General features: G+C 35.1%; 2 protein-coding genes and 1 long non-coding RNA gene across 3 annotated transcripts; 1 reads left to right on the top strand and 2 right to left on the bottom strand.

Moving 5' to 3' along the window:
• Positions 1–360: 360 nt before the first annotated feature.
• LOC120149115 lies at positions 361–6,325 on the top strand. The gene is made up of 5 exons (XM_039162013.1): positions 361–370; positions 562–567; positions 5,512–5,655; positions 5,790–5,899; positions 6,011–6,325. Exons 3-5 carry the CDS (start codon positions 5,536–5,538, stop codon positions 6,141–6,143), a joined length of 363 nt encoding a protein of 120 aa, XP_039017944.1. The 5' UTR covers positions 361–370; positions 562–567; positions 5,512–5,535; the 3' UTR covers positions 6,144–6,325.
• A 584-nt stretch (positions 6,326–6,909) lies between these two features.
• On the bottom strand, positions 6,910–7,498 carry LOC120149117. The gene is made up of 3 exons (XR_005518429.1): positions 7,453–7,498; positions 7,292–7,336; positions 6,910–7,016 (listed from the first exon to the last, which is right to left on the bottom strand). It is a non-coding gene; the product is annotated as an uncharacterized LOC120149117 (long non-coding RNA).
• Positions 7,499–8,636: 1,138 nt separating this feature from the next.
• LOC120149112 (protein HIGH CHLOROPHYLL FLUORESCENCE PHENOTYPE 173, chloroplastic-like) lies at positions 8,637–14,490 on the bottom strand. The gene is made up of 13 exons (XM_039162011.1): positions 13,948–14,490; positions 13,436–13,648; positions 12,865–13,069; positions 12,647–12,722; positions 12,385–12,520; positions 12,144–12,248; positions 10,492–10,572; positions 10,215–10,304; positions 10,046–10,111; positions 9,448–9,504; positions 9,288–9,365; positions 9,166–9,213; positions 8,637–9,074 (listed from the first exon to the last, which is right to left on the bottom strand). The coding sequence occupies exons 1-13, from the start codon at positions 14,473–14,475 to the stop codon at positions 9,003–9,005; spliced, it is 1,755 nt and encodes a 584-aa protein (XP_039017942.1). The 5' UTR covers positions 14,476–14,490; the 3' UTR covers positions 8,637–9,002.
• Positions 14,491–14,764: the final 274 nt, after the last annotated feature.

Below are 14,764 nucleotides of genomic sequence, written 5' to 3'. Positions count from 1 at the left end.
TGAATACTTTCCTACCAATTGGAATGGACAATTAATTTTTCGGATAGCAGAATTTTTACTTGCTTCCTTTGGTTTATATTCACCACCAAGATCACACATAAGCGTGACTTCATACAAAAAGCCACTTGTATCCGTGTATGATCTTTGAGTTATTATGACGTAACCAAGAGAGCGCCCCTTGCTTGTGCCCAATTCTTTAAATCTTCATGAGAGCGAAACACTTAAAATTCAATTTATTTTCATTTATGACAATATTCTCTTGCAAAATATATATAGTAGTAAATAAAATAAAAAAATTTATAATATGTGATTGTTTTACCTGATTAGAGAAAAAATGCGACGTCGCTGTAGAAAATTCAGCACCATTTGAGTTGTTTTCAGAAAAAAATGACATATTTATATGTCAAATGAGAACAAGATTCATGCAACAAAATAAAAAGATAGAATAAAATACAATTATAAAATAAAATTATATAAAATAAAATAAAAAATCAGACCCTAGTTTAGAGATTGAAACAAGAATAGAGATGGCGGGTCGGGTCAGGATTATGCACTGTTGAGAAGAAAGTGAAATGTACTTAAAAATCAAAATTACCTTGTAGTGTTGAGAAGAAAGTAAAGTATACTTAAAAATCAAAATTAGTGGGTTTGTAATTAAATGTATTTAGTTAAATTTTGTAATTTTTAAAAAGAAAGTTTGTAATTTTTAACATATTGACAGTAAAAAGATCTGACAAAAAAAAATTGTTGTTTACAACATATTTGACTAATTGTTGTTTTTAATATGTTTGACTAATTTTTTTTTATTTTTAATGTATTAATTGATTTGACTTGATAATTTTAGTAGTGCGGATAAATAAATATTGAAGGTGTGAAAATGGAAATATTTCTGTCTCTTTCGCATAGGATTTGGAGATTTGACTGATTGGTGGACTGTGGAAATTGTACACCAAACAGTCACCATTTGTGGTCCAGTCAATTGCGATTGTTCCATAGGTTCCGGTTCAATTAAGTTAGGATAAATTAATTGGATGGACCTCTTCAATTCCCAATGTATTTGCCATTTTCAACAATATATATGATTCTCACCACAATATACTTTTGTTTTCCCTATGTGAAATCAACCTCTTGTTTTTGCAACTTATATAATGATTGTTGGATATATTTTAAACAATTTCGGAGTGACTATGAATATATTCCTTATTTTTTTAGAAAAACGAAGCCATGGGAGAGAAGCCTCTCACATACTCTATTTTTCACTCTTGAATTGAATGCATTTATACTTGTTATTTCTTTTAGATGAATTGCTTCATTATCCAATGAAAGTAGAGATCTACTATAACTAAACAATCAAATATAAAGACCAACACCTAGCTATCAATCCTTACAAACAACCAAAGACCTGCCCCACAACTAGGCAACCAAGAAATTAACAAACAAGCACAAAACCCCTAACTTACCCCCCACCTTGCACAGACTTAGGATCCAGCCTACCCACCATTGGTGTCCCCATAAGCCTTAGGCGAACATCCTCCGGGATTTCCCTAATCAAGATCTCATTTCTCATTCCAAAAACTCTAGAATTACGCTCTCTCTATAACCTATAGATATAGGCACTCCAGGCTAGCTTAAGCAGAACTGAAAAAGGAGCACTCCCCTACCCTTAACAGGCAACCAAGGCAACTCCTGACTCTATCTCCAGACAAGCTTATACCATCGGTAAAGCACTAGGACCCCCTTCCACACCAACTAATGTACCCACAAGAAAAGAAAATATTCTCCCTTGAGTCCACCCATTAGAGCAGAGGTAGCATCCATCATCCCCCATTTCAACAGACGACTCTTAGTTGGCAACCGATCTTGAATCGCAAACCATGCAAGCTTCGCAAACCTAGGAATATGCATAGTAAAACCAAACTAGCCTTGGCCAACCAACCTTATCGTACTTCACACGAATCCCCCTCCAAGCCTCATTTGTCATCCCAGATCCAATCCAACAACCTGACATGGCATCCATAAACTGGGAGGCTTCTTCCCTTAATTTCATTAGCTTCTTCTAGTACCAACTGCAAGCAGCAGGAGGCACAAACTTCATAAACGGCCTGCCCTTCATTACATACTCGTCCACCCATCGAACCCAAATGGAGTCATCCTTAATGTCGTAATGTTTCTTTTCAAAACAAAAATGATTTTTATTTATAAGTGTAAAAATTCATATATTTTGAGAGTCGAATAAATTTTAAATCAGAGTCGCCATCAACCTTTGGGTTAGGTAAGTCGAGTACCTAAAAAAAGTCTTAAAAAATAATTTAAATAAAAAAATCATTTTTTAAAACAACTTGATCCATGTTTATTAGAAATTAAATTTTAGGGATCAAAAGTCGTGAACACATGGGGAAGGGTAATCACCCCCACAACATCCAAAGTTAGTACCTAATCGCTCATACTTCATTATGGTAATAGAAATTAAAAATACTAAAATAAAAAATTATCTAGGGATTTATTTTATTGCTTATCAATAAATTCGTTTCGAACTAAAAAAATAGTCTCTATTTTTTAGAAGAGATCACGAGATTTACACGTCCTCCAATGGGAAGGAGACTATCCCATTTATCTCTTCCCTATACGAGAATATTCCTTTACTATTTATTTAGGATCTGACATTAAGCATGAATAAAATAAAAATTAAAAATTAAAACAACATATAAAAAATAAACAAATACATGGTTATTATTAAAATAAGATAATTATTATTTCATTTTATTCAAGCATATTTGTGCATGCTCAATTACTTTTAAGTTCGATTTCGTTTGAACGTCGTATTGAATTGTACTACCTCGATAGGTTACACTTTTCACACCCATTCTACGTAATATGTTCTTGAAAATTGATACGAGCATATATATAAAAATTAGTGATCATTATTGCTTAATCTAAGGGGTATTTTATCATTTTTTTTTAAAATATTTAGAGCATATGAGTTATATTAATACTCAATAAGTTAAAATGAACATGGATACTAAGTAAATGAAACTACTAGACTAAATTAAAACAAAGCTAAAACTAAAGGGACCTATTGGCATTAAATTTATTTATTATTACGGTAAGCATGTCAACCATTTGGCAGAATTGTTATCAGCAAAATAAGAGGAATCCCGAACATAAATTAGCCATTTTTTCACATGTAATAGCTTTAAGGACTAAATCAAAACTATCAAAACATTAATAAACTAAAAAAACCCAAAACATTTTTAACAATCAAACACTAAATAGTGATTAAAACGTGAAATTATTAAAACTTGAATTTCGAAGTAAAATAAATAAAACATTCATTCAGTGACTAAATTGAAAAGTTACAAAGTGTGAATGAATGAACATGAGATTCACCCATGCGCTAAAATGCACAAATCCGCCCCCAAAACGGCTTCGTTTGACTATGGGTATATAAAACCCAAAACTAAGGCCAAAAAGTCTTTCATTTTGTGAAACTCCTACCCTATCTTTCTTGATCTACACACATATAAGCATGCAAGACCTTACCTTCCACAAAGGGGACTTCTTTGCTTCGATGAGAGAGGTCGAACACACTAAACGGTAAGGATTTCTTTCTTTTTTCGGTTTTGAGTTTTTGTTTTCTTTGTACCTTCGATCTCTCTCTCTTTGCTTCAATCATCTCTCATTTTAAATTGAAAAAAGGCCTCCTTTCTTTATCATTTTTTTTGCATGTTAAAAGTTTCTAATTTGCTATCGTTGTCGTTGTTTTTTCCCCTTCTTTTTGAATTTGCAGTCTGATCAAGGAGGGAACATTTTCAGGGACAATGCCCTAAGAAAGTGGCGGTGATGTGAGCAAAGGAAGGGGTAAAAATTTAACCCAAGGCTTCTTTTCTCTCTCAGGAGCGATCGGTGAAAAATCTGGCGGCGACCGCAGTCCTTGGGAGTGGAGGAGTCACAAACGAACGTTTTGATCGGGTGTGTGGGGCTACCTTGTCAATTTTGCAGCAAAGAACAAGTAAAATTGCTTGATTCTCTCCAAGAATCATTCCAAATCCGATAACAATTGATAGGGGATAACAACGAGGTGATTAATGTTGCTCGGAATTGAGGAATCAAGCCTAGGGGTCTAGACTTAATCAAAGAACGAGATGGAAGAAGAATATGATTTTGTTGCAAGCTAGGGTTTTGAATGAAGAAAAAGGTTGCTGGAAATCAAACAAAAAATGATGGTTAAAAATATAATGAATAATGTATAATTGATATGTAAAAGAATTATAAAAAGATAAATAAATGATGAAAGAAGTTGAATTGAAAATTTCTTCCTTTTATGTATAATCTTTGGTGATAAGATGGATGTGGTGATGTAGTTGTCGTAGGATGATAATAAAGAAAAAGATAAATGTCCTACGAACCCTCTTAATCATAATTGATTAGGCAAACTCGATAATCAGTTCTAACCAACTCTCATAATTGCAAAGAGAATGTAAACCAAAGCGTTAAGATCTCCCTCGTTAAGAACTTGAAAGAACTTAATGATAAAGAATACTTCGAAGGCACAAGATAATCAACACTTGCAAAAACGAACAATCGTTGTATTATTAATCAAGGAAATTTATTTTACAAAGTTGAAAGAAGTCCCCTTTATATAAGAGAGGAATTCTAAAAGTCCTAAATAACTAATGAATAAAATAGTAATAAACTAAACATGTTTTAATTCTAATTGTTAATAAAATAATAATAATAATAATAATAATAATAATGTTTTAACTCGATCTTAACTCCTAATAAAATAATAAATCTAATCCTAAAAGATAATGTATCATTTTAGCTTAAATTATATTACACATAATCAATAAAAATATTGAAAAATCCGTAATATTTACAAAATCTCGTATATGGATTTCTGGACGTGTTGTCTTCACTAAAATGAGCATAGCTTGAGTTTTTGATATCAGATTTATACGATTCAAGATCGTAATATAAACATAGCCATCTTATTTAATGTTGGATTCAAAATTTCTTTAAATATTTTTTTATTTTTTAATCCATATTTTTATCTATTAAATATATAGCTATAGTAAATCTTAATTAATTTATATATTTTTAATCATTATTTATAACAAATAGAATTCAATTTCTGAATGAAAAAATATATTTTTAATAATGATTTATAACGAATTTAGATTTGCAAAAAATAGTAGCTTAAAGGATAATTGTGGGTGTTATGTATGAAATTCCGAAGGCATTAAGAATCACACACGTATCTGAAATTGTGCGAATAACGACACTAAAAAACTAATGGTGGGAGGAGCAAAGCTACAAGCTGCCCTCCTCCCAAAACCACATCTTCACATTGATTCTTCACTGTTAATTAAGGAAACAAACAAACAAATCATTGTCAAAACCAAACAAAATGAAGCCATAGACACTTACTTCCAAAAGCTACTCATGCTGCCAACAAGAAGAGACCACAAGTTATCACTAGACAACTCTAGAAAAGAATAGAAAAGAAAAGAGAATCATTCAAGGGGAGAGTGAGTGATGATGATGAAGGGAGCAGCATTGGCAGCCGATATAAAGCGAAATCTCGGGGTGGTTAAGGAAAGGGTGTTGGAGAAACTGGCGGCGGCTGCGGTCCTGGCCGATGCTTTGGAGAGCGTGGTGAGGGATGTCACGGTTGCTGCTCATGGTCTTACCAAGGATGCTTTGCTCCGTATCAAGACTGTCTTCTCCATATTCTTCCTTCTCTTTCTCCTGCATTTACTACCAAGGTAACGCTAATATCGGAGAGCGTGGTGAGGGATGTCACGGTTGCTGCTCATGGTCTTACCAAGGATGCTTTGCTCCGTATCAAGACTGTCTTCTCCATATTCTTCCTTCTCTTTCTCCTGCATTTACTACCAAGGTAACGCTAATATCGTTCTCAGTCCTTTCTGATGCATATAAGATTATTTCTTTTCTCTTCCTTTGAGATTGGTTAGTTTTAGCCTCTGCTTATATTCAGTAACTTGAGCAGATGGTGGATGATGTCGAGAAGGCGGCTAATGAAGAACGCGAAAGAGAAGAAGGAGAAGAGCCAAGGCATGATGATCATCAACTCAGCGGGAAGTCCTCATTTGTTTCGCCTGCATCTTCTCTGTTTGCTTTAATCAAACCATTATCCAGGCTTTGAAGATTATATAGGAAACTCCCAACATACTTTTTTTTTGTCTACATTTTGCTTCGGGGAAAATAAAGTTTAGAGAGCGTATGCAGTCAAATCTCTAGTTGAATAATAATGGAAAATCACTTGATGTAAAGAAAGATGAAGATTCTATAGTTTCTTTAACAATTGCTGTCGTGGAATGTTCTTTCTTTTGCTTTGCATATTAGGTAATGATGATGGAGGCTAAAATGGAATACCAGTCGAGTTATCGCATTTTAAGGATTCAGATGTAGAATTTGATTGTGCTATGAGATATTATCATGTTCAGGCAAGTAAAGCTCATATCAACTGGAGAAGCAAGGCTCCAACACAATTGGCAAAGGCTTCCCTCTACCATTTCAATCATTTGGAAATCAATGAGCACTTCTTGCATAAGCTAATAATGGTCCAAAGATAGCGGCTAGGCAAAGTTTGATGAAAAAAAAAGCGAGCCTTCACCCTTCCCATCCTCTTATAGGCCGGCTTCTCGAAGCTCGAAACGGTGTCAAACTGTCTTTGATTAATTGCAGATTGTTGATACAATAACGCAGAGTGAGCATTAACCAATTTCAAAACCATCCTCTTATATTCAATCAATTTCAAGTTTTCTAGCATGTATCAGTACATGAATGTAGATTCAGTTCCGTGTTATAGATTTGACTATTACCCTCTGACCGATGATTATTTTAGTCAGCAATGGCAATTAACATAAAATGGAATCAAGAAGGAATGAATGAATGGAAAATCCTTTCAGGTTGCTGTAAGAGAGTCATTTACAATTCAAGTTCCATCTTCTCCATCGCCAATCAAATTACAAATATCTGAACACTCCACCAAGCTACACATGAAAAAATTAGTCTTCGTAAGTAGAGTGAATTCATTGGACCAGAGCTTTTAGAAAATGAACAACCAAAGGTCAATTTGAACTATGATGCAATTATACTCTGCCAACAGTTGTTGAGTATAGTCAATTCGCCTGCTAAGCTTTCATCGGCATTGATTTTCAAACTATTCATTCATTCTTATAACTGGTATAGTTTATTGAATAAACTGAATGCTGATTCTGATGATAGTATATATGCAATTCCAATATGAGAAAAAAAGAAATTGTACCAGTAATTTCGACTCCGAAACCCTTCCTTAAAAACCACTGAAGGTCTGCAGAGAAGGAAACAGACAATCAAATTCTCTCAAAAGTAATAATTTTAATCCAGATTCCAGACTACAAGCAGTTTAAGCAAAATGCGATGGATCATTGGAAAGAATTCAAGTACCCTCTTATGTTAAAAGGACGATCTCCAGGAGAACCATCAGCAGTCCCTCAGCAGGCCCAGCTGCAGGGACTAAAACAGCGGCAGCCGCGAGGAAGCTACCTGCAAGAATGCATCGGCGGCGGAATCTGGTGAGGTTGCTCCTACTTTTGCTGGAAATGTTGCTGCTGACACAGTACGAAGAAGTTTTGACACAAAAACCTGCCGCAGGGCCATAAATTATCATTATGGTTTATAATGTGTAGCTCTTTTCTTGCTTATCAATTACTATGTTTTTTCATTTTAGCAGGGTTAAAGAAAACAAAGAGATGTCCCATTTACCTTATCTCTTGAGCTATACTTTCCGTGTTGTTGGTGGTCCTTGCTGGTGTCACTTTGTTATCCACGTGTTGACCTTTTCATTTTTGTGGCTGGCCTGTAATCACCATAACAAGATCGAGGTTACCTCAGAATCCATCCATCCATTACAGTTTAAAATTTGCACCAAGTCACATGAATCGCACGTGAGCATGAGCAAAACAACAGCATCATCATTCTTCAAGCATCTTGTTCATTCAGTAGCACCTGAAAAAATTAAAATAAACAAATATATTCCTTCATCATTTCCATTGCCAATTTCCTCCACGGGTGTATTTGGTTCGATTTTATAATAAAAGATTAACCGAACCATACTATACGGTTTCTCCGAAAGTGAAATCGAAATCAAATGGCATAAAAATTATAACTTTTGGTTCAATTTTATAACTATTCTCCATTTTTCAAATTCAATATCTAAAAAAAACTTAAAGTTTATATCGAGCGCAAACACACAAGTTTAAATTCATAAAAAAATATTATTAGTTTTAAGAATTTATTTATTTAAGTTTGTTTTATAAAAAAAATAAAAATGGATTTGATTTGAATAATTATTTTTTATTTTCTAATTCAGTTTGATTTGAAACAAACAAGTTTTATATGAAAAACCAAAAACGGACCAAATTGTAAAATTAAATATCTAAACCGAACGGAAACCAAACAACAAAATAAAAAAACTCAGATCAAATTGGACCACAAAGTGTTGTTCGGATCGATTTTTCAAAAAAAAATTTATTTCCTTGTTCAGCCCTTATTTCCTCTATCAATTTGGATTAATGAGATCTTGTCATTGTAATTCACTTATCATGTTCTAAACATAACATCTGAATGAATTCACTGGCTCTTAAATGCACATGTCATTCACAAAAACATGTCAACGCTGTTCAGTTTGGATTATGCGACATTCTTGATGTTTTACATCACAGGGAACCATAGATTCAAAAAATCGACGTTTTCTATATGCTATCCACCATACATACATGCACATTTTCTATATCAGACGACATATGGATTTACAGGAAAGAAAAACTATGCATAACCTATAGGACAAACATCGTACGGGCAGAAGAGAACATTAATGCTTTGTTGCAGACATCCATAGATATTAAATCATGAGACTTCCATCTTCCCGTTTATGCAGTTCCAACTGGATGATGTTTCTCAGAGGGTGATGATGACATGTTATAGTTGCACTATAATCATGTGTTCTTTTCCAATACAGACAATGCCGGAGTTAAATAATTGTTTGCTTTGTCGGGCAGATGAGCGACCTGTAGAAAGACAATGCGTATGCTACTTCAGTTCAACTCATTCTCGGTTAACAATCAATTAAAAGTTATTAAGGTTTAGTTTTGTCCTCACCAGCTCATAAAGTTCCCTCCCTTGCTCAGGAACATATTCATGACAGACCTGCACACAATCAATCAAGTTTCTGTTACTGTTGCCGTACTTGAAATAAAATTTTGTGTTACAATGTTACCCACATCAAAGCTCTTATTTCTTGCTGTTGAATCATGCAATGCTTTCACGCAGATATCAGCCACATCAGCACAACTAATTCCCTGATTGAATGAAGAGAGTTGTAAGACGAGATGCAAACTCAGTAGTCCCTTATTGCAGTCTATGATTGTGGTTCATTCTCACCTGAGAAATCCTGTTTCCTTGATCGAATATAAGAGCACGTTGGCCGCCGGGTTCTTCCTGTAAGAATGAATCTTTTATTCAGAACATATTTTGGCCATAAGTCAAGGTTGGATATGAAGAAAAGTTTGAAAACATTTGGTAAACTCCTATTTTCCATTGTAACATACAGGAAGAGGATCACAGCGTCTCTTTTGTAAAGCTAACATACAGCCCTTTAACCATAATGAAGAGATTGGACCACTTTAGCTGGCATAAACCAATGGAAAACACTGATTTTAAAAATGTTCCAAATTAGGCAGATGCAATTGGAAATGCCACGAAACACATTAGGGAGATTCTGTTTCATTGCAACGTTTTTACTGCCTTATCCTTTTTCTTTTCAAGAATCACACATACATTGGAACACCGAGCTTTAACAGTATATAAGCAGGTTCAATGATTCAAGAGAGTTTATAATCACATATGTAAAGGGTTAGCCACGATGAAGACCACCTTCAACGCCCCCAGCAAAAACAAAGTCAGCAAAAATAAAACTTGGGTTTACACCAGGTACGTATAAATTATCAACAGGTTGCCAAGAATGATAAAACATAATTACCATTAGGGGACCAGGGCGAATTATTGTGTACCCAAGACCTGATCTTCTCAATGAATCCTCACCAGCCTGAAGATTACTCAATCATGACAACATAATGCAAGTAAGAAAGGATACCAGAGAAGGAACCATTCCCACATTAATAGAAACAGAAGCAGAAGATAAGACTGACCCTCTTGGCTTTCAAAACTTGCTCTCTTCGGTTTGGCTCAACTCCCAATCCTGTGCATGAGACTAAAATAAAATCTGTTTCCTGTCCCGTCTGCAGAATATCAGGTTTAATTTATTTAGAATTGGGGAAAACGACTGATCTTCAAAATATTGCATGACCAATCAGGTTAAATTTATGTTATAGCATAAAGTATAACATAAAGTGATAGTATAAAATATAAAGTATCACTGAAGGTCCTTCTGTCAACAAAGAACGAATATATATGCAAAACACTTACAGGCAAAGCTTTTATATATTCTAATATAAGCTTGAAACTCCGGGGGTCTTGCTTCATTCCTGCTGATCCTTCAACAGGCCTCTGCAGCAAGAATCAATACAATAAGAATTCAGAAGCTTTAAAAGGAGAATAGTGATTATTTGATCAAGAGGAACAGGAAGTTGGTAAATCCTCAGAAATCAGTGTCACAACAGTATGAATTCTAATTTCAGTGGCAGTGCTGATGTTAGAATTTTATTGCAGCAAATGATGACAAGGAAACATAAGGTCCCCTGACAGAACCCTGTACAGGAATCTTTCGTACAATAGAAAAACTGCATTATCAACATTACAAAGAAAAACACAGCACACACAAAGACGAAAGCCACCACCCATTCAATTAAGAGATGTTTAGACCTTTTATTGTTAATCAACTTATGGACTTGATCACACCACATCTTGCTCAATTAGGAGATGTTTACAGAATAAATGGAAACAATTGCTAGCTCCCATTTTAGAAGAGTGGTAGAAAATACAGGAAACAAAAAACTTATAAGATCTCATCAACAAAAAGAAAGTGACGGCATGAGTCATTAAAAATGTATTACTTTTCCTAGAGATCATAAAACCTGAGAAAAAGAAATTCAGAATAGACTATAGAAGGTATCATTAGAAAAAATGTATTACAAATGCTAAACAAGAATAGTTAACAACGATAATGTACCAAAAACATACCGAGTTTTCCCCTTGTAGGAGAAAGCAAAATTTCTGCATACAACTGTAACGTGAATAAGACAGATTTCAGAGTATCACCTTTTGAGTGCATTTGTGACCAAAGTTCAGACATGCAAGTCTACGATATCTAAATACTAGTAGCTCATTCACATGGTGATACACAAGCAGAAACCATCATTCAAGTGTATTAGAAACTCAAATGCCTACATCAATGGCTCATATATGTGATAAACTCTTCTGTGCAAACAGATGAAATCTCTTAATCACCATCCACAAGTTTCAATATAAGAAATGAACAAGTAAGCTTCGCAGTAGTGAAAATAACTGTCCCAGGAAAGGCAGCATTCAGTATGCACCAACTTTACTCCATAGTAGTGGGAAATCATACGAACATAGGAAAAGAAATCCTTTTTTGATAGATTTGTATTTATATCAAACAGCACTGCTGAAAAAGTTCATTTGACTCCACAATGGATAACCATATAATTTTTCAAGAAGTAACCAAAAGCAGTGAGACTAGATAGATGATTAAGATGCCATGTCTCCTTGGTTCAAAAATCATTTACACAACATAATACCAAGCTAGCACTCAAATCACCAAAGCATTATTACTATTAGTTAATAACTTTTACAGTTTTAACCCTTGTGCTCAGCCAAAAACAGAAGGGAAAAAATGAGAATGCACACAACAAGACCTCAATTAACAACATTTCCTTAGGCAGGTTGTGGAATTTAATATGCCAATTATGAACTATCAACGCACTTGATAATAGTAACAAAATACAACCTTGAAAACCGATCTTAAAAAAAACACAAATCCATTTACCATTCAAAGAGTTATACCAAAAACCTTTAAGAATAAATGCAGGCAAGGATTCCTGATACTTCAACAAGTTTATAAACTAGGTGAGTTGGTGAAAGTTTCAAAATACACAAACCTGTCTTCGTGGCTCAAATCGGATGGTTAATGTATGTACAAGGAATGGATCCAATGGTGGATCATCTGGTTTCACAGGACGGAAAGATGAAAATGGCACTCTGACCTGTCAATCAAAGTAAAGAGGAAAATACATGATTTAATGGACAAGCCTCGCCAAAATTCATAAGAATTAGAAGAAGTGGTGCATACAATGGTAATAATAGAAAGCCCATAGCTTTCTAAGGATAGGAGATCATTACCCGACAAAATCCAACTTTTGTATTTATTCGGGTAAAATATAATTTGCTTTGAGTTGTATCTGCAGAAGGACCGGCTTCAAGAATTACAACATATGTTCTTCCGTTACCACCAAGAGAGAAGACAAGACCTTCATACCTGCACACCAAAGAATTCACTAAGATGCACTTTAAGGTGGAGTCTATGTATCTGTCAATAACATATCAAATAACATCCAGCTTCTGCTAAGAAAGAAGGTATATAGATAATGGAAGTATCATATACCTATCAAGAGTGCTACCTAAAGGAAGCGAAAGCATTTTGGAGAGCTCAACATATCCACCTCTGGTGAAAACATAGCCTACAGTTGAGAATAGTAATAATAATAATAAAAAGAATTAAAGATAGAATAATCAGTATTTGTCAAAGGTAATAGCCACACATGAAGGGTGTTAATATTAATTGCTTCAAGCTAGGCATACTGATATGAAACTGAAGTTGACCTGAGAAAACAGCTTGTCCAGTCTCAGTGAACTCAAATTTAGCATCCATTCCACCATCATACTTTGAAGCAATTACATCCTGGAAGTAAGTTCCTTGACGTACTTCCCATCCATCCAATGAATCTTCAGATTTGAACTTTGCAATCAGAAGCTTGCTTTTGCTGCTTTTCCCCGCCCTAAGTTGCGCCAGTTTATTATTGTGGTCCTGCAGATAATGTTAGATGCCAGTTCACCAAAGCTATATTTTAGGAATAAACATAGATTGTCCATGAAATAATCCACCAGAATTGCAAATTTTAACAGAATGCTAGCATAAAACATGGTAATGCGTATATACAGATAATGTTACAACAAGTTCACTCGTGAAATTCAATGTTGGACCAGCAGAGAATTAAAATTTAATGAAAATAAAAAAGGGCAATTTACTGCCTCTAGAGCAGTGATGATCAGTTTTGAGCATTATAAGGAATGGAACATCCAAAAACTCGCAAACAAAAAGCCTTAGAAGAATCCCTTGCACTCAAATATGCATCTAATATTAAAGAAGGACAAGAAAAGTGGGGAAGAAAACCTGAAGTGCTTTGGTAAGGTTTGAAACCCCTTGATGGTCAACTCTAAAGAGATCGCCAGTGATAGTGGACCGAGCAGTGGCACAGTAGATAATCTTGCTGCAACCTTCCACTGCAGCTTGAAGGGAGGAAGGGTCACCCACATCCCCAATCACTATCTCAACTGACCTAGGAAGCATGTCCAACACCTCTTGGTCTGCCTTCCTCACCAAAGCCTTCAATCACGGAAGTAAACAAAACACAGTAATCAAAATAAAGTTACAAAACTTAAAGAAACCCGAATACATAATCTATCACATTATAGTTTTCGACCTCTTTTAGGCATTGAAAATGCTTTTGCACTACCCAAAACGGTCAAATAGAGAAACAAACGTCAGTTAGCAGTCTGAAATTGATACATTTTACTTGGAAAACTAGTATTCGAAAACGAAAATAGAACATGTAGAAAAGAGAGATTAAAGGAAGGAAAAGATTAAAGGAAGGAAAGCGAAGAAAGTGGTAAAAGCAAAGGAACCTTGACAGTGTATCCTCTGAGCATGAGCTTGCGGACAACAATGCGTCCAATGCGGCTGGTGGCACCAACAACAAGGACAGTAGTGTTTTGAGCACCAGGAATTGCAAACTCACACATGGGTCCTTCTCTAATAAGCAAAGCATCCAAAGCTTCCCTTTCATCTGCACGACTTGTCCTTGATATCTGCCCCAACCCAGAAAACTTCCTCCAAACATCGTCAAATATCTGTCTGGATTTACGTCCCAACCCCACCGGGTTCACGTCGTCCAAACTCAATGAAACTTGCTGCTGCTGCTGCGGTGTCTGTTGCTCTTCTGACACAGACTCGGTTGTTGTAGTAACGGGAGTTGGAGAAGAAGACTTTTTAGCTTTGGTTTTCCTTTTGTTGCCTTTTCCATTGTCGGGAGAGGCAGCAGCGCGAGGGATAAAGAAGGTGGTACGTTGACAAGGTGGAGATTGCCATTTGATCCAGCCGTTAAGACTGTTGCCGAAACTGGTTGAAGGATTCATCGCAGTTGCAGCGCTCATTGCTGAATTTTACTTCAAAAAAAAAAAAAAAAAAAAGCTTTGAATTCTTATATTCGATAAATTTTATGTATTATTGCGGAGTGGATAATTATGAAAAGATGATATTTCTCTTAATTTCCTATAATCGAAAATGAACGAAAAAGAGCAGTGTGTGGTCGAGGCTTGAGCGATCAAAATCTAAGGAGTAAATCCAAGAAAACCAAGGGAATATATGAAAACCACATAACAATAAATATGTTAGAACCAATAAGCGCGCCACGTTGAGCCACTTGCTTCCTCTCATTTCTAT

This window comes from Hibiscus syriacus, unplaced genomic scaffold (genome assembly GCF_006381635.1).
Source record: "Hibiscus syriacus cultivar Baekdansim isolate YM2019G1 unplaced genomic scaffold, ASM638163v2 tig00110988_pilon, whole genome shotgun sequence".
NCBI classification, from domain to species: Eukaryota; Viridiplantae; Streptophyta; class Magnoliopsida; order Malvales; family Malvaceae; genus Hibiscus; species Hibiscus syriacus.
This window is presented reverse-complemented; position numbering and strand designations above follow the sequence as displayed.

What these genes read in the sequence shown, in the direction of transcription:
- LOC120149112 (XM_039162011.1), bottom strand. Translation starts at nt 14,475, where the DNA reads ATGAGCGCTGCAACTGCGATGAATCCTTCAACCAGTTTCGGCAACAGT. An exon ending in TGGACAAGCTGTTTTCTCAG is followed by an intron (nt 12,723 to 12,864) that starts GTCAACTTCAGT and finishes TCTCAACTGTAG; the next exon opens with GCTATGTTTTCACCAGAGGT. An exon ending in CAAAAGTTGGATTTTGTCGG is followed by an intron (nt 12,249 to 12,384) that starts GTAATGATCTCC and finishes TTTGATTGACAG; the next exon opens with GTCAGAGTGCCATTTTCATC.
- LOC120149115 (XM_039162013.1), top strand. Translation starts at nt 5,536, where the DNA reads ATGATGATGAAGGGAGCAGCATTGGCAGCCGATATAAAGCGAAATCTC. An exon ending in CCGATGCTTTGGAGAGCGTG is followed by an intron (nt 5,656 to 5,789) that starts GTGAGGGATGTC and finishes TCGGAGAGCGTG; the next exon opens with GTGAGGGATGTCACGGTTGC. An exon ending in CTCCTGCATTTACTACCAAG is followed by an intron (nt 5,900 to 6,010) that starts GTAACGCTAATA and finishes TAACTTGAGCAG; the next exon opens with ATGGTGGATGATGTCGAGAA.